At 50.7% G+C, this 26,492-nt stretch overlaps 1 protein-coding gene across 1 annotated transcript in view; it reads left to right on the top strand.

Annotated features, from left to right (window-relative positions):
• The first annotated feature begins 954 nt into the window (after nt 1-954).
• LOC140456622 (calpain-14-like) overlaps nt 955-26,492 on the top strand; it is a 182,915-nt gene continuing 157,377 nt past the window's right edge. The window contains exons 1-2 of the mRNA XM_072550752.1: nt 955-989; nt 1,132-1,393. Of these exons, the coding sequence (XP_072406853.1) occupies nt 970-989; nt 1,132-1,393 (282 nt within the window). The 5' untranslated portion in view covers nt 955-969. The remainder of the gene's footprint in view (nt 990-1,131; nt 1,394-26,492) is intronic.

The following is a 26,492-nucleotide window of genomic DNA, read 5'->3' as shown; positions in this document are numbered from 1 at the left end:
AGGCAGAGCACTCCCACCTTTTCAAGGGGCAACTAGGGACGGGCAATAAATGCTGGGCCCAGCCAGTGACACCCACATCCCATGAATTAAAAAAAGAGGTAAATGGTTTGGTTTTACAACCATAAGACAGACATGGTTACCATGAGCTCAAGGGGACAGGAATTATCAAGAGGACAGGCAGAAAGGAAGGCGACGGGGTGGAATAACTAACAAGAAATGACCTTGAATCACCTTGTTCTACCATCTTATATCTCTCACTCTCCAAGAAACTAACAGCTACTGACCAGTCTCTCTTTCATAGATTCAGTCATCACAATGGTTAAAGTACATTTGGCTAGCATTGTCTTCCTCCTAGTCTGTCCTGCCTGCTGACCCCCGCACCCCCTAGCTGCCTGGACCCTCCCAGGTAGAGGATAAGCAGTAACACAGGTGTGTGTTGCCTGGACAGGGTGGTTTCTGGGCTCGGGGATTGAGGGGAGAGAGGAGGTAGGGGACAGAGGCACAGCTTTCGGACCCAAGTCCTCGGCCTTGTGGAGGTAGTTGGAACCTAAGGGCCCACTCCCTGTTCCCTGGAAATGTGAAGGGGGTTTGGTATCTGCCTATTCTTGGCCCTTACCCACCGCTTCCAGGGAAAGGGTGGTTCCAGCCAAGACTGTCAAGTGAGAGCACCTGGAAGAGATTAGAAAACTTGCTTGTTGACAAAGCACTCCCAGCTGTGAAAACACAGTTGAGCAAGATTCTTTCCATCTTGCTCTTTAAGGATTTAAGCAGCCAGGTAGTATTACAGGAAACTTGTCGTTCTAGTGGGCGTGTCAGTGTGTGTGGAGGAGGAGGGGTGCGGGGAAGAGAAGGCAGGAGGAAGAAAATGCCTATTGTTGTACTTTAACCATCGTGATAAGCAGGTCAATAAAGAACAGACTGGTAAATAGCTGTTAGTTTCCTGGATTTCCCAGGGAGAGTGAACGGGAGATGGAGAGAGCCTGGAGATGGTAGAGAAAAACTCCCCCTCCATTCCCACCCACTCAGATCTTTGAGTGAAGAGCGAAGGGTTGGGTTTCACGTTGCTTTATGCCGGGCGAGGGGAGCCAGGCAAGTGCAGACTTCCCTTCATGTCTCCTGCTTCTTTTTCAGGTGTGCTCCTGCCAGAGGGATGGATGAACAGGAGCTGCTTTCACCGCGGACAGAGAGACAGACGATGGACAGGAGCTCACGGCTTTCGGTCAGGGGCACAGGAAGACGATCCAAACCCAGCAGCTTTAATGGCCAGGACTATGAGTCCCTGCAAAGGGCCTGCCTCCAGAGCCGCAGTCTGTTTGAGGACCTCAGCTTTCCAGCTGACAGGACGTCCATAGGGGACAGTAAGGTCAAAGCCGTGCAATGGAGGAGACCCCATGTGAGTACTAAGTGGGTGCTGTGACCACCATCCAAACTTTTTTCTATTGTTCAAATGTCCACGCCCACCCCCTCCCCGCAAGCCCCCCCTGTTTCTAACTGTTGACCACTACCTGGCAGGAGTTGAATCCTGGGCAGAGGATCAATTCTCTTGGAGTCTGGCTGTCACAGAAATGATGTGGGTTCTGAGAGGGTGAAGAGGTTCCCTCTCCCACAATTGTGACAGCTTGCTGTGCACACATTTGCTGGTTACATCAGGAACTGCTCTTTACAAAGTGACTGGCTGGTTCTGGTGAGCTTTGGTACCCCCAAGCTCATGGGAAGCACCATCAAAATGCAAGGGGTTATTTTTATAACGTCTAAAGGTTCGTACTAATAGAAGTTACTGCAGTAGCAGCAACAGTCAAATAACAAGGTCAGCTAACTCTGTACATCCTCCACTCTCTGGGTCGAACTTCATATTTTCCAATCTCCCTTGGTCTCCAATACTCCATCCAATCAATTTTAAACATTCTCTGGATTAGTAGTCATAGAGTCATAAAGATGTCCAGCACGGAAACAGACCCTTCGGTCCAACCCGTCCATGCCGAGCAGATATCCCAACCCAATCTAGTCCCACCTGCCAGTACCCAGCCCATATCCCTCCAAACCCTTCCTATTCATATACCCATCCAAATGCCTCTTAAATGTTGCAATTGTACCAGCCTCCACCACATCCTCTGGCAGCTCATTCCATACACGTACCACCCTCTGCGTGAAAAGGTTGCCCCTTAGGTCTCTTTTATATCTTTCCCCTCTCACCCTAAACCTATGCCCTCTAGTTCTGGACTCCCTGACCCCAGGAAAAAAGACTTTGTCTATTTACCCTATCCATGCCCCTCATGGTTTTATAAACCTCTATAAGGTCACCCCCTCAGCCTCCGACGCTCCAGGGAAAACAGCCCCAGCCTGTTCAGCCTCTCCCTCAGTGTTGTATCCCATTTGTTCCTTGCATTTGCCAGTTTACAGGCCCATGTAGACAAATCTGAACAATTTCCCCTTGCACTTAGTTTTTTCTTGGCTTTTCTGATGCATCACAACATCTTTACTGTCCAGGTAGAGAGGTAGAAAGCAGGAAGCTAGGAGTCAGTGAGATTCACATCTGGAACAGGTAAAATAAAGCAAGTTAACAGTAAAATGTTAGCTAAATGTTAAAAATAACAAGACACTTAGATGAGTTTGAGGTAGTTGGAGAGAAGCAACCCGGGTTCATGAAAGGGGAGTTATATTTAACACAATTATTGAAGTTCTTTAAGGTTTGTAATGTGCTGTGGGTAACAGGGAATCTGGGTGAGGTATTCTTAATTTTACAAAAGTCAGTTCTACATGCAGAAAGTAACAGCTGAAGGTTATGGATTGCATATTAACACCGCTTGAAGGTAGGAGAAAGTGAGGACTGCAGATGCTGGGGATCAGAGCTTAAAAATGTGTTGCTGGAAAAGCGCAGCAGGTCAGGCAGCATCAAAGGAGCAGGAGAATCGACGTTTCGGGCAAGAAGAAGAGTTTATGCCCGAAATGTCGATTCTCCTTCTCCTTTGATGTTGCCTGACCTGCTGCGCTTTTCCAGCAACACATTTTTAAACAGCTAGAAGGTAGGCTGGCTACCAGGAGACAGAAATTGGTAATGAGTGGGTCATCTTCAGATTAACAAGATGGAATGAATGGTTCTACCACAAGGATCAATGCTGGGTCCTCGATTATTCACAACCCATATCGATGACTTAGATAGAGGACAGAGGATATGTATTTGCTGATGACACGAAGCTAGGCAGGAAAGTAAATGGTGAAGAAGACCAGTGGAGGCTACAAAACGTTACAGGTTGGTTAAAAAAGTGAACAAAGGTCTGGCAAATGGAGTAGTGTAGGGAAGTGTGAGCTTATGTGAGCACTTTGGCTCCACAAATATCCTCATTGCTGTGCCTGCCACACAGTGTGTTTTAACCTGGGAGTCAACTCTTAATAATAATAAACAGTAATATTCATTTATTTGACAGAATTAATACTGTCACAATAAAATGAACAATTTTCACTACAAGTGCTATCTTATGCTTGAGCTTAACTCTGGATGATCATATCCCACCACACTAGAGCTTGGCTGTGCTCTACGTGGCAATGATCGTCTGGTCGTCTTCTCCCGGTGGTCCCAGGGGTGTCTTCTTGCTCTTGAGTTACTGCCCTGAGCGTGGTTTGGCGATGATTCTTTTGCCTGAAAGTCTTCGTGCCCTTTTGGGAGAGTCTTCACTGTTCACCAATAGATTGACCAAGCTTGATCACCCTGATCAATCAGACCCAACCAGGCTGGGGCATGTTGATAGTACGGTGGTCCTTAGGCATCCATTCCTGAAGGTGCTGGGCACACGTAGCCTCCTCCAAATAAGGGTGTAAGGTGCCCCGGTGTCTGGTACACACCTCGGTGTTTCCAATCGCCCTGAGGATGCCATTCCATTGACTCCATTCAAACCCAAATTTGGGTGTGTATTGTAGGGTCTGCTGCTTCTGGGTCGATTGCAAACTGTTCGTTGGTAGCTACACCCTGTCTTGATTCTGCAGCATGTTTATTACCACAGCCACTTTGGTCAAGGCTGGCCTTAGTTTCCCAGCATGCCTCAGTTATTGTCCATTCTTGTTAAATCTATCATTAATCCATCATTTTGAGTGACCCATCCCTCCACACCATCCTTAATGATGGAAGAGCACAAAGCCAGGTTGACTATCCCTAATCAGTCCTTGCCTTTCCAAATATGTGTAAATCCTGTCCTTCAGGATTCCCTCCAACACCTTGTCCATCACTGACATCAGGCTCACTGGTCTATAATTCCCTGGCTTGTCCTTACCACCCTTCTTAAATAGTAGCACCACGTTTGCCAACCTCCAGTCTTCCGGCACCTCACCTGAAGGTATTAATGATACAAATATCTCAGCAAGGGGCCCAGCAATCACTTCCCTAGTTTCCCACAGAGTTCCAGGGTACACCTGACCAGGTCCTTAATGTATCCAACACCTCCTCTTCCGTAGTATGGGCACTCAAACTAAATGTGTGCGACACAGTGGTTAGCACTGCTGCCTCACAGCGCCAGAGACCTGGGTTCAATTCCCGCCTCAGGCAACTGTCTGTGTGGAGTTTGCACATTCTCCCCGTGTCTGCGAGGGTTTCCTCCGGGTGCTCCGGTTTCCTCCCACAGTCCAAAAATGTGCAGGTCAGGTGAATTGGCCATGCTAAATTGCCCGTAGTGTTAGGTGAAGGGGTAAATGTAGGGGAATGGGTCTGGGTGGGTTGCTCTTCGGAGGGTCGGTATGGACTTGTTGGGCCGAAAGGCCTGTTTCCACACTGTAAATAGTCTAATCTATCAGTATTTATTTAGACTCATAGAGTCATAAAGATGTCTGAGATGTCTGAGATGTCTGAGAATGACGAGAACGAGGGTAGGTCCGATCAAGGACAGTGGTGGGAGACTGTGTATTGAGTCGGAAGAGATAGGAGAGGTCTTGAACAAGTACTTCTCTTCAGTATTTACGAACGAGAGGGACCGTATTGTTGAAGAGGAGAGTGTGAAACAGACTGATAAGCTAGAAGAGATACCTGTTAGGAAGGAAGATGTGTTGGACATTTTGAACAACTTGAGGATAGACAAGTCCCCGGGCCTGACGGGATATATCCTAGGATTATGTGGGAAGCAAGAGAGGAAATTGCAGTACCGTTGGCAATGATCTTCTCGTCTTCACAGGCAACTGGGGTGGTACCAGGGGACTGGAGAGTAGCGAATGTTGTGCCCCTGTTCAAAAAAGGGAATAGGGATAACCCCGGGAATTACAGGCCAGTTAGTCTTACTTCGGTGGTAGGCAAAGTAATGGAAAGGGTACTGAGGGATAGGATTTACGAGTATCTGGAAAGACACTGCTTGATTAGGGACAGCCAGCACAGATTTGTGAAGGGTAGGTCTTGCCTTACAAGTCTTATTGAATTCTTCGAGGAGGTGACCAAGCATGTGGATGAGGGTAGAGCAGTGGATGTAGTGTACATGGATTTTAGTAAGGCATTTGATAAGGTTCCCCATGGTAGGCTTATGCGGAAAGTCAGGAGGCATGGGATAGAGGGAAATTTGGCCAATTGGATAGAAAACTGGCTAACCGGTCGAAGTCAGAGAGTGGTGGTAGATGGTAAATATTCAGCCTGGAGCCCAGTTACAAGTGGAGTTCCGCAGGGATCAGTTCTGGGTCCTCTGCTGTTTGTAATTTTTATTAATGACTTAGAGGAGGGAGTCGAAGGGTGGGTCAGTAAATTTGCAGATGATACAAAGATAGGTGGAGTTGTGGACAGTGAGGAGGGCTGTTGTCGGCTGCAGAGGGACTTAGATATGATGCAGAGCTGGGCTGAGGAGTGGCAGATGGAGTTCAACCCTGCCAAGTGTGAGGTTGTCCATTTTGGAAGAACAAATAAGAATGCGGAATACAGGGTTAATGGTAGGGTTCTTGGTCAGGTGGAGGAACAGAGGGATCTTGGGGTCTATGTACATAGATCTTTGAAGGTTGCCACTCAGGTGGATAGAGTTTGTAAGAAGGCCTATGGAGTATTATCGTTCATTAGCAGAGGGATTGAATTCAAGAGTCGTGAGGTGATGTTGCAGCTGTACAGGACTTTGGTTAGGCCACATTTGGAGTACTGTGTGCAGTTCTGGTCGCCTCACTTTAGGAAAGATGTGGAAGCTTTGGAGAGGGTGCAGAGAAGATTTACCAGGATGTTGCCTGGAATGGAGAGTAGGTCGTACGAGGATAGGTTGAAAGTTCTCGGCCTTTTCTCGTTGGAACGGCGAAGGATGAGGGGTGACTTGATCGAGGTTTATAAGATGATCAGAGGAATAGATAGAGTAGACAGTCAGAAACTTTTTCCCCGGGTACAACAGAGTGTTACAAGGGGACATAAATTTAAGGTGAAGGGTGGAAGGTATAGGGGAGATGTCAGGGGTGGGTTCTTTACCCAGAGAGTGGTGGGGGCATGGAATGCGCTGCCCGAGGGAGTGGTAGAGTCAGATTCATTGGCGACCTTTAAGCGGCATTTGGATAGGTACATGGATGGGTGCTTAATCTAGGATAGAAGTTCGGCACAACATTGTGGGCCGAAGGGCCTGTTCTGTGCTGTATTGTTCTATGTTCTATGTTCTATGTTCTATGTACAGCATGGAAACAGACCCTTCGGTCCAACCTGTCCATGCCGACCAGATATCCCAACCCAATCTAGTCCCACCTGCCAGCACCCGGCCCATATCCCTCCAAACCCTTCCTATTCATATACCCATCCAAATGCCTTTTAAATGCTGTCATTGTACCAGCCTCCACCACTTCCTCTGGCAGCTCATTCCATACATGTACCACCCTCTGTGTGAAAAAGTTGTCCCTTAGATCTCTTTTATATCTTTCCCCTGTCACCCTAAACCTATGCCCTTTAGTTCTGGACTCCCTGACCCCAAGGAAAAGACTTTGTCTATTTACTCTATCCGTGCCCCATATGATTTTATAAACCTCTATAAGGTCACCCCCTCAGCCTCCGACACTCCAGGGAAAACAGCCCCACCCTATTCAGCCTGTCCCTATAGCTCAGATCCTCCAACCCTGGCAACATCCTTGTAAATATGTTCTGAACCCTTTCAAGTTTCACAACATCTTTCCGATAGGAAGGAGACCAGAACTGCTCACAATATTCCAATAGTGGCCTAACCAATGTCCTGTACAGCCGCAACATGACCTCCCAATTCTGACGAATAAAGGAAAGCATACCAAACACCTTCTTCACTATCCTATCTACCTGCAACTCCACTTTCAAGGAGCTATGAACTTGCACACCAACGTCTCTTTGTTCAGCAACACTCCCTAGGACCTTACCATTAAGTGTATAAGTCCTTCTAAGATTTGCTTTCCCAAAATGCAGACCTCACATTTATCTGAATTAAACTCCATCTGCCACTTCTCAGCCCATTGGCCCATCTGGTCCAGATCCTGTTGTAATCTGAGGTAACCTTCTTCGCTGTCCACTACACCTCCAATTTTGGTGTCATCTGCAAACTTACTAACTGTACCTCTTATGCTCACATCCAAATCATTTATGTAAATGACTAAAAGTAGAGGACCCAGCACCGATCCTTGTGGCACTCCACTGGTCACAGGCCTCCAGTCTGAAAAACAACCTTCCACCACCACCCTCTGTCTTCTACCTTTGAGCCAGTTCTGTGTCCAAATGGCTGGTTCACCCTGTATTCCATGAGATCTAACCTTGCTAATCAGTCTCCCATGGGGAACCTTGTCAAACGCCTTACTGAAGTCCAAATAGATTACATCTACCACTCTGTCCTCATCAATCCTATTTGTTACTCAATCAAGTTAATTAAATATATTCAAGAGGGAGGTGAGCATGGCCCTTGCAGCTAAAGGAGTCAACAGGTATGAAGGGAAAGCGGGAATGGGATATTGAGATTGTACGATCAGCCATGATCATATTGAATGGGGATTCGGGCACGAAGGGCCGAATGGCCCACTCCTTCACCTATTTCCTCTGTTTCCATGTACTGTGGTAAGAGGCATTCAAAACTATGAATTTTGATTTGATTTAAACCATTTTGAAATGACTAAATTGGGCAAAGTGCAACAAAGATTTGCAGATACATCTGTCCAGGTTAGTTAGGTAGGAGTGACTATCACACAGTCCTTCTGGAGACAAAGTCCTATCTTCACTTTGAGAATAACCTTTCTCCTGTGATTTGATACTATCATTCTGGATAGTATAGATTCTAAATACATCTAGAAGCTCAAAACGGAGCATCCATGAGGCATATGGACTACCTGCAGCACCACTGTATTTATCTATAACCTCACAGTGCCGACACTCTTATTACCATTAAGCTAGGGGATCAACCCTGGTTCAATGAAGGCTGCAGGAGGGTATGCCAGGAGCAGTATTTGGCATTCACTGAAATTAGATGTTCACTAGGTGAAGCAATAACACAGAGCTACTTACATGCATGCCAATAGTGAAAGCAGCATGCAATTTCATTAGCAACAGAACAGTTATGATCAACATGTCGTCCCGTTCCCCCCACCCTCCCCCCTCTCCCCCCCCCACCCCCCACCTCCTCAGTCAAAGTAAAACACTCAGAGACATGGTATGGCTTCACCTCCTTCCTCTGTATTCCAGGCCCTGGAGGTTTTGCACCGTCTCTAGTAGGTACATTTACATACTGACTCAGAAAATTGTCTTGTACACACTTAACAAATTCCTCTCCATCTAAACCCTTAACAGTCCCAGTCCCAGTCTGTGTTTGGAAAGTTAAAATCCCCTACCATTTCCATCATATTATTCTCACAGATAACTGAGAACTCCTTACAAATTTGTTTCTGACTATTGGGAGATCTATAATATCCCAGTCAGGTGATCATCCTTTTCTTATTTTTCAGTTTCACCCAAATAACTTAACTGGATGTATTCCCAGGAATATCCTTCCTAAGTACAGCTGTAATGTTATCCCTGATCAAAAACACCACTCTGCCTCCTCTCTTGCCCTCCCCCTCTTTTCTATCCTTCCTGTAGCATCTATACCCTGGAACATTAAGCTGCCAGTCCTGCCCATCCCTGAGCCATGTTTCTGTAATTGCTATGATATCCCAGTCCCATGTTCCTAACCATGTTCTGAGTTCATCTGCCATCCCTGTTAGGCCCCTTGCATTGAAGTAATTGCAGTTTAATTTATCAGTCCTACCTTGTCCCTGCCTGCCCTGACTGTTTGACTCACATCTGTTCACAACTGTATCAATCTCTTTCCTCACTATCTCCCTGCGTCCCCCCCCCCCCACCATGTTACTAGTTTAAATTCTCCCGAGCAACTCCAGGAAATCTCCCTGCCAGTATATTAGCCCCCTTCCAATTTAGGTGCAATCCGTCCTTCTTGTACAGGTCACTTCTCCCCCAAAAGAGATTCCAATGATCCAAAAATGTAAATCCTTCTCCCATACACCAGCTCCTCAGCCATGCATTCATCTGCTCTATCCTCCTATTCCTGCCCTCACTAGCTCGTAGCACCGGGAGTAATCCAGATATTACTACCCTTGAGGACCTCCTTTTTAAATTCCTGCTTATCTTTCTATATTCTTCTTTCAGAATCTCATCCTTTTCCCTTCCTCTGTCGTTGGTTCCAATGTGTACAATGACCTTCTGCTGGGCCCTCTCCCTCCCATTTTCCAAAACATCATACCTGTTTGAGATGGGGATAGCCATGGGAGGCTCCTGCACTACCTGCCTCCCTCTCCCAGCAGTAACCCGTCTAACTGACTGTATCTGTGATTTTTCTCCCTTCCTATAACTGCCATCCATCACACCCACTAGCTCCTGAAAATTCCTTATTGCCTCTAACTGCCCCTCCAACCGATCCATGCTATCTGATAGGATTCGCAACCAAACACACTTCCTGCAGACATAATCATCAGTAACTTGGAAACCCTCCATCATCTCCAACATCCAACAGGAAGAGCACATGACTCTACTAAAGACCATCTTTGCTCCTTAACAGTCTACAGACCCAGAAAATAGCACCGTCTTACATCTCGAAAAACACTGCTCCAGGAATACAGAACACCTATGTTTTGTACTTTAAAAAATTTAATTAAGAGACAGATTTCAGCAAAACATTTAAAAACAAACTTACCCTACTCACTACAATAGATTTACAAAAAAAAACCAGATTGATAAGTTTTATAAGTCTTGAAAACAAACATGTTGCTGCTCCAGGCTGTGTGGTGCTGATGTTCCCAGGTATGAGTCAATCCCGCATTGAGGTTTCTGCAAGGTTAGCTGTGAAAGTTTACCGCTGGCTTGTTTTTCTTTCGCTGAACCTGAGTTCCAGAGATGCCTCAACTTATACAGTCAGTCAGCTGTGAAAGATCACTGCTGGCTTGTTCTTAATTTTGTTTGTTTAGATGCGTACAATGATGAATGGCATAGATAGTGAGAAACCTCTCCCCTTGACAGAGGGATTAACGATTCAGGGCGTAGGTTTAAGGTCTAGAAGGAATCGAAGGGAAAATGTTTTCACACAGAGAGAGGGGTGAGAGTCTGGAACCTTGGAGAGGCAGAAACCCTCATAACATCGAAGAAGTTACACTTGCACATAATACTGAAAAGGTTCACTTATGATGCCAAGGGATATAAGGCTATAGGGCAAGTGCTGGATAATGGGAGTAGAACAGTTAGATAGCATGGATGTGATGGGCCAAAGGGCCTTTTTCGGCCTGGTCGATCCTTATGACTCAATGATAATACCTTCTGGGTTCTCAGGCAGAATTTTATAGTTGTTCACTGGTGGGTTTACACGCAGGAGATGCTTGGGGGTTCACCGAGTGATCTTCCTTCACCTTCTAGCCCGATCACCCTCTCTCCCTGCATTGCTTACATTGAACAGGACTGTCCCATCCTTATCCCTTTCAAGGTTCCAAAATGGTAAATCATCAGTCTCACCGTAAAGCTCAACAGGATTCCCTCTTTCCCCTTTGGACAATGTTCAGGAACATTATGGCACACCTCTGGAGTGGGTAGGACTTGACCCCAGGCCTCCTGGTGCAAAGGTAGGGACATTACCATCACCCGTCCTCCCAGACTGTGGGTTGTCTGTGAATGCCAACCCTGCTGGACACCAGGAGGGGCAGAATCACAAATCCTACTATCAAAAAGAAGGATTAGAATTAGAATTAGAATTAAGTTTATTGTCACGTATACTCAGGTACAGGAGTACAGTGAAAAATGTACAATGTCACCGTTCCTGCGCCACCTTACGTGCAAATACACCTCAGCACAAAATCTTGGGTACAAAGTGGAAAAAGATAGAAATAAGTTAAATGGTAAGCATTATTGTTCTTCTCAGTAGAAAGTTGGAGAAATAAAGCTCGATCTCTCTCCCCCCCCTTGTGAGTTGGTGTCCACCACATTGGGCTCGGTCTCTCCCCCGTGTGAGTTGGTCCACTCCACACTGGGCTCGGTTTCTCCCCTTGTGTGAGTTGGTCCCCTCCACACTGGGCTTGGTCTCTCCCCCTGTGTGAGTTGGTCCACTCCACACTGGGCTTGGTCTCTCCCCCTGTGTGAGTTGTTCCACTCCACACTGGGCTCGATCTTCCCCACCACCCCCATGTGAGTTGGTCCTCTCCACACTGGGCTTGGTTTCTCCCCCCCCCAGTGTGAGTTGGTCCCCTCCACACTGGGCTTATTCTCTCCCCCTGTGTGAGTTGGTCCTCTCCACACTGGGCTTGGTCTCTCCCCCTGTGTGAGTTGGTCCCCTCCACACTGGGCTTGGTCTTCCCCACCACCCCTGTGTGAGTTGGTCCCCTCCACACTGGGCTTGGTCTCTCCCCCTGTGTGAGTTGGTCCCCTCCATACTGGGCTTGGTCTCTCCCCTTGTGTGAGTTGGTCCCCTCCACACTGGGCTTGGTCTCTCCCCCCATGTGAGTTGATCCACTCCACACTGGGCTTGGTCTCTCCCCCCGTGTGAGTTGGTCCACTCCACACTGGGCTTGTTCTCTCCCCCTGTGTGAGTTGGTCCACTCCACACTGGGCTTGGTCTCTCCCCCCGTGTGAGTTGGTCCACTCCACACTGGGCTTGGTCTCTCCCCCCGTGTGAGTTGGTCCCCTCCACACTGGGCTTGGTCTCTCTCCCCCCGTGTGAGTTGGTCCCCTCCACACTGGGCTTGTTCTCTCCCCCTATGTGAGTTGGTCCCTTCCACACTGGGCACGCACTCTCACCGCTGACCGCTAGGGTCCAGCCTAGTTGCCAGGCACCTTACCACCAATCGTCACCTGGGTCACCTGTCACAGATGGCCAGAATCCTGATCTTGTACAACACTGACCCAGCTAACTGCTTCCTTGCTCCAGATCGCAGAGACACCTTGGTGGCATTTCACCAGCTCTCTCCCTAAATCAGCGGCAGACCATCAATAGAGGTCTACAGAGCTACCCTGCGGCCCAGCAAGTCTGCACCAGCCAAAGAACAACCAACTAAACTATTCTAGTCCCACTTTCAAATTGTTGACCATTTCTCAATTGAGGAGTAGACAATTTATAAAGACGAAGTCTGAAAAAGCTGGAGCCATCCTGTGAGTTGGGTCGAGAGTGGTTGTCAGCTATTTTGTTGAGTTGAAACAGATGCAAAGTGTGTCCATCTTCTTTCTTTCTGCAAACTGCAGGACCCTGTGGATTAATAAGTATCACTTGGGACACCTGAGTGCATCGTACTGCATACCTGACCGACATTGGTTGTTAGCATAATCCTTAACACTCTCAGAATTATTGAGGAATTGGCATCCAAATATGGAATCAGATTTCTTTTAGACACTATGTTTCAAGATTTATAATCACAGGCCAGTTGGGGCACAGTTATTATGAACAACCAAAGGGATATGCAGTTTGAGACAATCTGCCAGTCTTTGGGATATATAACCTACATATCTGGCATTACATTGACGCTGAAGACCAAATGTCCCATTACTCATTTGTGTGATGGGTGGAACGTAGAGTCTTCCAGTCATACAGCACAGAAACAGACTCTTCAGTCCAAGTCATCCGTGCTGACCAGACATCCTAATCTGACCTAGTCCCATTTGCCAGCCGTTGGCCCATATCCCTGTAAACCCTTCCTATTCAGATACCTTTCCAGTTGCCTTTTCAATGTTGTAATTGTCCCAGCCTTCCTGGAAATGACCACTTCCTGTGTCCTGGAGAAGGGTTACACCTGAAATGTTGATTTCTCCACCTCCTGATGTTGCCTGGCTTGCTGTGTTTTTCCAGCCTCCTGCCTGTCTACTCCACCACTTCCTCTGGCAGCTCTTTCAATACACACACCAACCTCTGCATACAAACTTTACCCCTCTTTAAATCTTTCCCCTCTCTCCCTAAACCTATGCCCTCTAATTCTGGACTCCCCGATCCCAGAGAAAAGACTTTGTCTATTTACCCTATCCATGCCCCTCATAATTTTGTAAACCTCTATAAGGTCACCCCTCAGCCTCCAGCGTTCCAGAGAAAACAGCCTCAGCCTATTCAACCTGTCCTTCTAGCTCAAATCCTCCTACATCCTTGTAAATCTTTTCTGCACCCTCTCAAGTTTCACAACATCCACAGCATGACTTCCCAACCCCTGTACACAATGCATTGACTAATGAAGGTAGGTGTACGAAATGCCTTGTTCACCACCCTGTTCACCTGCGACTCCAATTTCAAGGAACAGTGTACCTGCATCCCTGGGTCTCTTCGTTCAGCAACACTCCCTAGGACCTTACCATTAAGTATACGTCCCGCTCTGAATTGCTTTCCCAAAATGCAGCACCTCGCATTTATCTAAATTAAACTCCATCTGCCACTTCTCAGCCCACTGGCCCATCTGATCAAGATCCTGTTGTAATCTGAGGTAACCCTCTTCGCTGTCCACCACACCTCCAATTTTGGTGTCATCTGCAAACTTACTAACTGTACCTCTTAGGTTCACATCCAAATCATTTATGTAAATGATGAAAAATAGAGGACCCAGCACCGATCCTTGTGACACTCCACTGGTCACAGGCCTCCAGTCTGAAAAATAACTCTCCACCACCACCCTCTGTCTTCTACCTTTGCGCCAGTTCTGTATTTAAATGGTTAGTTAACCCTGTATTCCATGAGATCTAACCTTGCTAATCAGTCTCCCATGGGGAACCTTGTTGAACGCCTTACTGAAGTCCATATAGATCACATCTACTGCTCTGTCCTCATTAATCCTCATTGTTACTTCTTCAAAAAACTCAATCAAGTTTGTGAGACATGATTTCCCAAGCACAAAGCCATGTTGACTATCCCGAATCAGTCCTTGCCTTTCCAAATATGTGTAAATCCTGTCCCTCAGGATTCCCTCCAACACCTTGCCCACACCCACATCAGGCTCACTGGTCTATAGTTCCCTGGCTTGCCTTTACCGCCCTTCTTAAACAGTGGCACCACATTAGCCAACCTCCAGTCTCCTGGCACCTCACCTGTAGCTGTTGATGATATCATCTTTTTATCTTGAATACAGCATCCTGATGGTAGTGAACACAACTTGTGTTGATCCTGTAAAGTATGAGTATGAAACAGTGAGCTTCACCCATTGCTCAAACTGTTCAGTTTGGGTGCAGTCACTTTCTGGGCCAAGTTCGTTGGCTTGTGTAACGTATGGGGAGAGCCGAACTGATCCGGAATCCCTAACTCTGCTGTGGTTTTCTCAGTACCATGCTTACACGATGAGTTCTTACTTATGGGGTTTCCAATAAGAGGCAACTTGTAACACAGGGAATGACAGAAAGCTCAGTGTGTACTGACTCAGGAAGGCTGCTTTGTGACTTGTGAATTGATAGCAATGCTGTGCTCATGTGTTCATTTGACATTGTTAGGCTATTCACCAGGATAGCACTCAGAGACAGCTACATAGCACTATATCATAACACTCTAGACCAATCACCATTGTGTGAATCGGTCTTCAATGAACGTAGAGCTCAGCAACTCACACCGTTGAGTTGAATTTGAATGAGTCTACCCAAAGTGGTAGTGTTTCCATGGGATCCCCTCTTGCTTCTGATCTCACAAACATCTTTCTTAGGCCCATGAGGAATGTGTCTTCAACAATGTGACCTCTAACCTCCCCACCCCCCCCCACTGTATTTCCAAAACGTAGGTGGTACATTTGCCCATTTTCAATCAGTCGCTGGAAGTAAGATTTTCTTCAAGTCCTAATCAGCTCAGACCCACCTTTAAAATGGAGCTGTCATTTCTTCACATCCTAATTGAGAATCGGCCAACAGTTATCGACTGCTGAAGGCTACAAAGCTAACCTCGCTGGTCACTACACTATCATTGGTTGGTATTCCTTCCCTGGTCACTGTACCTTCCCCTGGTCACTGTACCTTCCCTGGTGACTGTACCTTCCCCTGGTCACTGTACCTTCCCTGGTGACTGTACCTTCCCCTGGTCACTGTACCTTCCCCTGGTCACTGTACCTTCCCCTGGTCAATACACCTTTCCCTGGTCACTGTACCTTCCCCTGGTCACTGTACCTTCCCCTTGTCACTGTACCTTCCCCTGGTCACTGTACCTTCCCCTGGTGACTGTACCTTCCCTGGTCACTGTACCTTCCCCTGGTCACTGTACCTTCCACTGGTCAATACACCTTCCCTGGTCACTGTACCTTCCCCTGGTCACCGTACCTTCCCCTGGTGACTGTACCTTCCCCTGGTCACTGTACCTTCCCCTGGTCACTGTACCTTCCCCTGGTCACTGTACCTTCCCCTGGTCACCGTACCTTCCCCTGGTGACTGTACCTTCCCCTGGTGACTGTACCTTCCCCTGGTCACTGTACCTTCCCCTGGTCACTGTACCTTCCCTGGTGACTGTACCTTCCCCTGGTCACTGTACCTTCCCCTGGTCACTGTACCTTTCCCTGGTCAATACACCTTTCCCTGGTCACTGTACCTTCCCCTGGTCACTGTACCTTCCCCTGGTCACTGTACCTTCCCCTGGTGACTGTACCTTCCCTGGTCACTGTACCTTCCCCTGGTCACTGTACCTTCCACTGGTCAATACACCTTCCCTGGTCACTGTACCTTCCCCTGGTCACCGTACCTTCCCCTGGTGACTGTACCTTCCCCTGGTCACTGTACCTTCCCCTGGTCACTGTACCTTCCCCTGGTGACTGTACCTACCCCTGGTCACTGTACTTTCCCCTGGTGACTGTACCTTCCCCTGGTCACTGTACCTTCCCCTGGTCAATACACCTTCCCTGGTCACTGTACCTTCCCCTGGTGACTGTACCTTCCCCTGGTGACTGTACCTTCCCCTGGTCAATACACCTTCCCTGGTCACTGTACCTTCCCCTGGTCACTGTACCTTCCCCTGGTCACTGTACCTTCCCCTGGTCAATTAACCTTCCCTGGTCACTGTACCTTCCCCTGGTCACTGTACCTTCCCCTTGTCACTGTACCTTCCCCTGGTGACTGTACCTTCCCCTGGTCACTGTACCTTCCCCTGGTCAATACACCTTCCCCTGGTCACTGTACCTTCCCCTGGTCACTGTACCTTCCCCTGGTCACTGTACCTTCCCCTGATCACTGTACCTTCCCCTGGTGACTGTACCTTCCCCTGGTCAATACACCTTCCCCTGGTCACTGTACCTTCCCCTTGTCACTGTACCTTCCCCTGGTCACTGTACCTTCCCCTGGTCAATACACCTTCCCTGGTCACTGTACCTTCCCCTGGTCAATGCACCTTCCCCTGGTCACTGTACCTTCCCTGGTCACTGTACCTTCCCCTGGTCACTGTACCTTCCCCTGGTCACTGTACCTTCCCCTGATCACTGTACCTTCCCCTGGTGACTGTACCTTCCCCTGGTCAATACACCTTCCCCTGGTCACTGTACCTTCCCCTTGTCACTGTACCTTCCCCTGGTCATTGTACCTTCCCCTGGTCAATACACCTTCCCTGGTCACTGTACCTTCCCCTGGTCACTGTACCTTCCCCTGGTGACTGTACCTTCCCCTGGTCACTGTACCTTCCCCTGGTCACTGTACCTTCCCCTGGTCACTGTACCTTTCCTGGTCACTGTACCTTCCCCTGGTGACTGTACCTTCCCCTGGTGACTGTACCTTCCCCTGGTGGCTGTACCTTCCCCTGGTCACTGTACCTTCCCCTGGTCAATACACCTTCCCCTGGTCACTGTACCTTCCCCTGGTCACTGTACCTTCCCCTTGTCAATACACCTTCCCCTGGTCACTGTACCTTCCCCTGGTCACTGTACTTTCCTCTTGTCAATACACCTTCCCCTGGTCAATACACCTTCCCCTGGTCACTGTACCTTCCCCTGGTCACTGTACCTTCCCCTGGTCACTGTACCTTCCCCTGGTCAATATACCTTCCCCTGGTCACTGTACCTTCCCCTGGTCACTGTACCTTCCCCTGGTCAATACACCTTCCCCTGGTCAATACACCTTCCCCTGGTCACTGTACCTTCCCCTGGTCACTGTACCTTTCCTGGTCACTGTACCTTCCGCTGGTCAATACACCTTCCCCTGGTCAATACACATTCCCCTGGTGACTGTACCTTCCCCTGGTCAATACACCTTCCCCTGGTCACTGTACCTTCCCCTTGTCACTGTACCTTCCCCTGGTGACTGCACCTTCCCCTGGTCACTGTACGTTCCCCTGATCACTGTACCTTCCCCTGGTCACTGTACCTTCCCCTGGTGACTGTACCTTCCCCTGGTCAATACACCTTCCCCTGGTCACTGTACCTTCCCCTTGTCACTGTACCTTCCCCTGGTCACTGTACCTTCCCCTGGTGACTGTACCTTCCCCTGGTCAATACACCTTCCCCTGGTCACTGTACCTTCCCCTTGTCACTGTACCTTCCCCTGGTCACTGTACCTTCCCCTGGTCAATACACCTTCCCTGGTCACTGTACCTTCCCCTGGTCACTGTACCTTCCCCTGGTGACTGTACCTTCCCCTGGTCACTGTACCTTCCCCTGGTCACTGTACCTTTCCTGGTCACTGTACCTTCCCCTGGTGACTGTACCTTCCCCTGGTGACTGTACCTTCCCCTGGTGGCTGTACCTTCCCCTGGTCACTGTACCTTCCCCTGGTCACTGTACCTTCCCCTGGTGACTGTACCTTCCCCTGGTCACTGTACCTTCCCCTGGTCACTGTACCTTCCCCTGGTCAATACACCTTCCCCTGGTCACTGTACCTTCCCCTGGTCAATACACCTTCCCCTGGTCACTGTAGCTTCCCCTGGTCACTGTACCTTCCCCTGGTCACTGTACCTTCCCCTTGTCAATACACCTTCCCCTGGTCACTGTACCTTCCCCTGGTCACTGTACCTTCCCCTGGTCACTGTACCTTCCCCTTGTCAATACACCTTCCCCTGGTCAATACACCTTCCCCTGGTCACTGTACCTTCCCCTGGTCACTGTACCTTTCCTGGTCACTGTACCTTCCCCTGGTCAATACACCTTCCCCTGGTCAATACACCTTCCCCTGGTGACTGTACCTTCCCCTGGTCACTGTACCTTCCCCTTGTCACTGTACCTTCCCCTGGTGACTGTACCTTCCCCTGGTCACTGTACCTTCCCCTGGTCAATACACCTTCCCCTGATCACTGTACCTTCCCCTGGTCACTGTACCTTCCCCTGGTGACTGTACCTTCCCCTGGTCACTGTACCTTCCCCTGGTCAATACACCTTCCCTGGTCACTGTACCTTCCCCTGGTCACTGTACCTTCCCCTGGTCACTGTACCTTTCCTGGTCACTGTACCTTCCCCTGGTGACTGTACCTTCCCCTGGTGACTGTACTTTCCCCTGGTCACTGTACCTTCCCCTGGTGACTGTACCTTCCCCTGGTCAATACACCTTCCCCTGGTCACTGTACCTTCCCCTGGTCACTGTACCTTCCCCTGGTGACTGTACCTTCCCCTGGTCACTGTACCTTCCCCTGGTGACTGTACCTTCCCATGGTCAATACACCTTCCCCTGGTCACTGTACCTTCCCCTGGTCACTGTACCTTCCCCTGGTGACTGTACCTTCCCCTGGTCACTGTACCTTCCCCTGGTCACTGTACCTTCCCCTGGTGACTGTACCTTCCCCTGGTCACTGTACCTTCCCCTGGTCACTGTACCTTTCCTGGTCACTGTACCTTCCCCTGGTGACTGTACCTTCCCCTGGTGACTGTACCTTCCCCTGGTCACTGTACCTTCCCCTGGTGACTCTACCTTCCCCTGGTCACTGTACCTTCCCCTGGTCACTGAACCTTCCCCTGGTCAATACACCTTCCCCTGGTGACTGTACCTTCCCTGGTCACTGTACCTTCCCCTGGTCACTGTACCTTCCCCTGGTCACTGTACCTTCCCCTGGTCAATACACCTTCCCCTGGTCACTGTACCTTCCCCTGGTCACTGTACCTTCCCCTGGTCACTGTACCTTCCCCTGGTCAATACACCTTCCCCTGGTCAATACACCTTCCCCTGGTCACTGTACCTTCCCCTGGTCAATACACCTTCCCCTGGTCAATACACCTTCCCCTGGTGACTGTACCTTCCCCTGGTCAATACACCTTCCCCTGGTCACTGTACCTTCCCCTGGTCACTGTACCTTCCCCTGGTGACTGTACCTTCCCCTGGTCACTGTACATTCCCCTGGTCACTGTGCCTTCCCCTGGTCACTGTGCCTTCCCCTGGTCACTGTACCTTCCCCTGGTGACTGTACCTTCCCCTGGTCACTGTACCTTCCCCTGGTCACTGTACCTTCCCCTGGTCAATACACCTTCCCCTGGTCACTGTACCTTCCCCTGGTCACTGTACCTTCCCCTGGTCAATACCCCTTCCCCTGGTCAATACACCTTCCCCTGGTCACTGTACCTTCCCCTGGTCACTGTACCTTCCCCTGGTCAATACACCTTCCCCTGGTCAATACACCTTCCCCTGGTCACTGTACCTTCCCCTGGTCACTGTACCTTCCCCTGGTCAATACACCTTCCCCTGGTCAATACACCTTCCCCTGGTCACTGTACCTTCCCCTGGTGACTGTACCTTCCCCTGGTGACTGTACCTTCCCCTGGTCACTGTACCTTCCCCTGGTCAATACACCTTCCCCTGGTCACTGTACCTTCCCCTGGTCAATACACCTTCCCCTGGTCACTGTGCCTTCCCCTGGTCAATACACCTTCCCCTGGTCACTGTACCTTCCCCTGGTCCCTGTACCTTCCCCTGTTCAATAGACCTTCCCCTGGTCACTGTACCTTCCCCTGGTCACTGTACCTTCCCCTGGTCACTGTACCTTCCCCTGGTCAATACACCTTCCCCTGGTCACTGTACCTTCCCCTGGTCACTGTACCTTCCCCTGGTCACTGTACCTTCCCCTGGTCAATACACCTTCCCCTGGTCACTGTACCTTTCCTGGTCACTGTACCTTCCCCTGGTCAATACACCTTCCCCTGGTGACTGTACCTTCCCCTGGTCACTGTACCTTCCCCTGGTCACTGTACCTTCCCTGGTCACTGTACCTTCCCCTGGTCACTGTACCTTCCCCTGGTCAATACACCTTCCTCTGGTCACTGTACCTTCCCCTGGTCAATACACCTTCCCCTGGTCACTGTACCTTCTCCTGGTCACTGTACCTTCCCCTGGTCACTGTACCTTCCCCTAGTCACTGTACCTTCCTTGGTCAATACACTTTCCCCTGGTGACTGTACCTTCCCCTGGTCACTGTACCTTCCCTGGTCACTGTACCTTCCCCTGGTCAATACACCTTCCCCTGGTCACTGTACCTTCCCCTGGTCAATGCACCTTCCCCTGGTCACTGTACCTTCCCCTGGTCACTGTAATTTCCCCTGGCCACTGTACCTTCCCTGGTCACTGTACCTTCCCCTGGTCACTGAACTTCCCCTGGTGACTATACCTTCCCCTGATCACTGTGCCTTCCCCTGGTCACTGTACCTTCCCCTGGTGACTGTACCTTCCCTGGTCACTGTACCTTCCCTGGTCACTGTACCTTCCCCTGGTCACTGAACTTCCCCTGGTGACTATACCTTCCCCTAATCACTGTACCTTCCCCTGGTCACTGTACCTTCCCCTGGTGACTGTACCTTCCCTGGTCACTGTACCTTCCCCTGGTCACTGTACCTTCCCCTGGTCACTGTACCTTCCCCTGGTGACTGTACCTTCCCTGGTCACTGTACCTTCCCCTGGTCGCTGTACCTTCCCCTGGTCAATACACCTTCCCTGATCACTGTACCTTCCCCTGGTCACCGTACCTTCCCCTGGTCACTGTACCTTCCCCTGGTCACTGTACCTTCCCCTGGTCACTGTACTTTCCCCTGGTGACTGTACCTTCCCCTGGTGACTGTACCTTCCCCTGGTGACTGTACCTTCCCCTGGTCACTGTACCTTCCCCTGGTGACTGTACCTTCCCCTGGTCACTGTACCTTCCCCTGATCACTGTACCTTCCCCTGGTCAATACACCTTCCCCTGGTCAATACACCTTCCCCTGGTCAATACACCTTCCCCTGGTCACTGTACCTTTCCCTGGTCACTGTACCTTCCCCTGGTCACTGTACCTTCCCCTGATCACTGTACCTTCCCCTGGTCAATACACCTTCCCCTGGTCAATACACCTTCCCCTGGTCACTGTACCTTCCCCTGGTCACTGTACCTTCCCCTGGTCAATACACCTTCCCTGGTCACTGTACCTTCCCCTGGTCACTGTACCTTCCCCTGGTCACTGTACCTTGCCTTGGTCACTGTACCTTCCCTGGTGACTGTACCTTCCCCTGGTGACTGTACCTTCCCCTGGTCACAGTACCTTCCCCTGGTGACTGTACCTTCCCCTGGTCAATACACCTTCCCCTGGTCACTGTACCTTCCCCTGGTCAATACACCTTCCCCTGGTCACTGTAGCTTCCCCTGGTCACTGTACCTTCCCCTGGTCACTGTACCTTCCCCTTGTCAGTACACCTTCCCCTGGTCACTGTACCTTCCCCTGGTCACTGTACCTTCCCCTTGTCAATACACCTTCCCCTGGTCAATACACCTTCCCCTGGTCACTGTACCTTCCCCTGGTCACTGTACCTTCCCCTGGTGACTGTACCTTCCCCTGGTCACTGTACCTTCCCTTGGTCACTGTACCTTCCCCTGGTCAATACACCTTCCCCTGGTCACTGTATCTTCCCCTGGTCACTGTACCTTCCTCTGGTCAATACACCTTCCCCTGGTCACTGTACCTTCCCCTGGTGACTGTACCTTCCCCTGGTCACTGTACCTTCCCCTGGTCAATACACCTTCCCCTGGTCAATACACCTTCCCCTGGTGACTGTACCTTCCCCTGGTCACTGTACCTTCCCCTTGTCACTGTACCTTCCCCTGGTGACTGTACCTTCCCCTGGTCACTGTACCTTCCCCTGGTCAATACACCTTCCCCTGGTGACTGTACCTTCCCCTGGTCACTGTACCTTCCCCTGGTCACTGTACCTTCCCCTGGTGACTGTACCTTCCCCTGGTCAATACACCTTCCCCTGGTCACTGTACCTTCCCCTGGTCACTGTACCTTCCCCTGGTGACTGTACCTTCCCCTGGTCACTGTACCTTCCCCTGGTCACTGTACCTTCCCCTGGTCAATGCACCTTCCCTGGTCACTGTACCTTCCCCTGGTCACTGTACCTTCCCCTGGTGACTGTACCTTCCCCTGGTCACTGTACCTTCCCCTGGTCACTGTACCTTCCCCTGGTCAATACACCTTCCCCTGGTCACTGTACCTTCCCCTGGTCACTGTACCTTCCCCTGGTCACTGTACCCTCCCCTGGTCACTGTACCCTCCCCTGGTCACTGTACCTTGCCCTGGTCACTGTACCTTCCCCTTGTCAATACACCTTCCCCTTGTCAATACACCTTCCCTGGTCAATACACCTTCCCCTGGTGACTGTACCTTCCCCTGGTCACTGTACCTTCCCCTGGTCACTGTACCTTCCCCTGGTCAATGCACCTTCCCTGGTCACTGTACCTTCCCCTGGTCACTGTACCTTCCCCTGGTGACTGTACCTTCCCCTGGTCACTGTACCTTCCCCTGGTCACTGTACCTTCCCCTGGTCAATACACCTTCCCCTGGTCACTGTACCTTCCCCTGGTCACTGTACCTTCCCCTGGTCACTGTACCCTCCCCTGGTCACTGTACCCTCCCCTGGTCACTGTACCTTGCCCTGGTCACTGTACCTTCCCCTTGTCAATACACCTTCCCCTTGTCAATACACCTTCCCTGGTCAATACACCTTCCCCTTGTCAATACACCTTCCCTGGTCAATACACCTTCCCCTGGTCAATACACCTTCCCCTGGTGACTGTACCTTCCCCTGGTCACTGTACTTTTCCTGGTCACTGTACCTTCCCCTGGTCACTGTACCCTCCCCTGGTCACTGTACCCTCCCCTGGTCACTGTACCTTCCCTGGTGACTGTACCTTCCCCTGGTGACTGTACCTTCCCCTGGTCACTGTACCTTCCCCGGTCACTGTACCTTCCCTGGTGACTGTACCTTCCCCTGGTCACTGTACCTTCCCCTGGTCACTGTACCTTCCCCTGGTCAATACACCTTCCCCTGGTCACTGTACCTTCCCCTGGTCACTGTACCTTCCCTGGTCACTGTACCTTCCCCTGGTCACTGTACCTTCCCCTGGTCACTGTACCTTCCCCTGGTCACTGTACCCTCCCCTGGTCACTGTACCTTCCCCTGGTCACTGTACCTTCCCTGGTGACTGTACCTTCCCATGGTCACTGTACCTTCCCCTGGTCACTGTACCTTCCCCTGGTCAATACACCTTCCCCTGGTCACTGTACCTTCCCCTGGTGACTGTACCTTCCCCTGGTCACTGTACCCTCCCCTGGTGACTGTACCTTCCCTTGGTCAATACACCTTCCCCTGGTCACTGTACCTTCCCCTGGTCAATGCACCTTCCCCTGGTCATTGTACCTTCCCCTGGTCACTGTACCTTCCCGTGGTCACTGTACCTTCACCTGGTCAATACACCTTCCCCTGGTCACTGTACCTTCCCCTGGTCACTGTACCTTCCCCTGGTCAATACACCTTCCCCTGGTCACTGTACCTTCCCCTGGTCACTGTACCTTCCGCTGGTCACTGTACCTTCCCTGGTCACTGTACCTTCCCCTGGTCAATATACCTTCTCCTGGTGACTGTACCTTCCCCTGGTCACTGTACCTTCCCCTGGTCAATACACCTTCCCTGGTCACTGTACCTTCCCCTGGTCACTGTACCTTCCCCTGGTCAATACACCTTCTCCTAGTGACTGTACCTTCCCCTGGTCACTGTACCTTCCCCTGGTCAATACACCTTCTCCTGGTGACTGTACCTTCCCCTGGTCACTTTACCTTCCCCTTGTCAATACACCTTCCCCTGATGACTGTACCTTCCCCAGGTCAATACACCTTTCCTGGTCACTGTACCTTTCCCTGGTCAATACACCTCCCCCTGGTCACTGTACCTTCCCCTGGTCAATAGACCTTCCCCTGGTCACTGTACCTTCCCTGGTCACTGTACCTTCCCCTGGTCAATACTCCTTCCCCTGGTCAATACACCTTCCCCTGGTGACTGTACCTTCCACTGGTCACTGTACCTTCCCCTGGTCACTGTACCTTCCCCTGGTCACTGTACCTTCCCTTGGTCACTGTACCTTCCCCTGGTCAATACACCTTCCCCTGGTCACTGTATCTTCCCCTGGTCACTGTACCTTCCTCTGGTCAATACACCTTCCCCTGGTCACTGTACCTTCCCCTGGTGACTGTACCTTCCCCTGGTCACTGTACCTTCCCCTGGTCAATACACCTTCCCCTGGTCAATACACCTTCCCCTGGTGACTGTACCTTCCCCTGGTCACTGTACCTTCCCCTTGTCACTGTACCTTCCCCTGGTGACTGTACCTTCCCCTGGTCACTGTACCTTCCCCTGGTCAATACACCTTCCCCTGATCACTGTACCTTCCCCTGGTCACTGTACCTTCCCCTGGTCACTGTACCTTCCCCTGGTCAATACACCTTCCCCTGGTCACTGTACCTTCCCCTGCTCACTGTACCTTCCCCTGGTCAATACACCTTCCCTGGTCACTGTACCTTCCCCTGGTGACTGTACCTTCCCCTGGTCACTGTACCTTTCCTGGTCACTGTACCTTCCCCTGGTCACTGTACCTTCCCCTGGTGACTGTACCTTCCCTTGGTCACTGTACCTTCCCCTGGTGACTGTACCTTCCCCTGGTCAATACACCTTCCCCTGGTCACTGTACCTTCCCCTGGTCACTGTACCTTCCCCTGGTGACTGTACCTTCCCCTGGTCACTGTACCTTCCCCTGGTGACTGTACCTTCCCCTGGTCAATACACCTTCCCTGGTCACTGTACCTTCCCCTGGTCACTGTACCTTCCCCTGGTGACTGTACCTTCCCCTGGTCACTGTACCTTCCCCTGGTGACTGTACCTTCCCCTGGTCACTGTAACTTCCCCTGGTCAATACACCTTCCCCTGGTCAATACACCTTCCCCTGGTCACTGTACCTTCCCCTGGTCAATACACCTTCCCCTGGTCAATACACCTTCCCTGGTCACTGTACCTTCCCCTGGTCACTGTACCTTCCCCTGGTGACTGTACCTTCCCCTGGTCACTGTACCTTCCCCTGGTCACTGTACCTTTCCCTGGTGACTGTACCTTCCCCTGGTCACTGTACCTTCCCCTGGTCACTGTACCTTCCCCTGGTGACTGTACCTTCCCCTGGTCACTGTACCTTCCCCTTGTCACTGTACCTTTCCTGGTCACTGTACCTTCCCCTGGTGACTGTACCTTCCCCTGGTGACTGTACCTTCCCCTGGTCAATGTGCCTTCCCCTGGTCACTGTACCTTCCCCTGGTCACTGTACCTTCCCCTGGTCACTGTACCTTCCCCTGGTCAATACACCTTCCCCTGGTCACTGTACCTTCCCCTGGTCACTGTACCTTCCCCTGGTCAATACACCTTCCCCTGGTCACTGTACCTTCCCCTGGTGACTGTACCTTCCCCTGGTCACTGTACCTTCCCCTGGTCAATACACCTTCCCCTGGTCACTGTACCTTTCCTGGTCACTGTACCTTCCCCTGGTCACTGTACCTTCCCCTTGTCACTGTACCTTCCCCTGGTCACTGTACCTTCCCCTGGTCACTGTACCTTGCCTTGGTCACTGTACCTTCCCCTGGTGACTGTACCTTCCCCTGGTGACTGTACCTTCCCCTGGTCACAGTACCTTCCCCTGGTCACTGTACCTTCCCCTGGTCACTGTACCTTCCCCTGGTGACTGTACCTTCCCCTGGTCAATACACCTTCCCCTGGTCACTGTACCTTCCCCTGGTCAATACACCTTCCCCTGGTCACTGTAGCTTCCCCTGGTCACTGTACCTTCCCCTGGTCACTGTACCTTCCCCTTGTCAGTACACCTTCCCCTGGCCACTGTACCTTCCCCTGG

This window comes from Chiloscyllium punctatum, chromosome 3 (assembly GCF_047496795.1).
Source record: "Chiloscyllium punctatum isolate Juve2018m chromosome 3, sChiPun1.3, whole genome shotgun sequence".
Classification (NCBI taxonomy): Eukaryota; Metazoa; Chordata; class Chondrichthyes; order Orectolobiformes; family Hemiscylliidae; genus Chiloscyllium; species Chiloscyllium punctatum.
The sequence above is the reverse complement of the archived record's forward strand: the minus strand, read 5'-3'. Positions and strand labels throughout refer to the sequence as shown.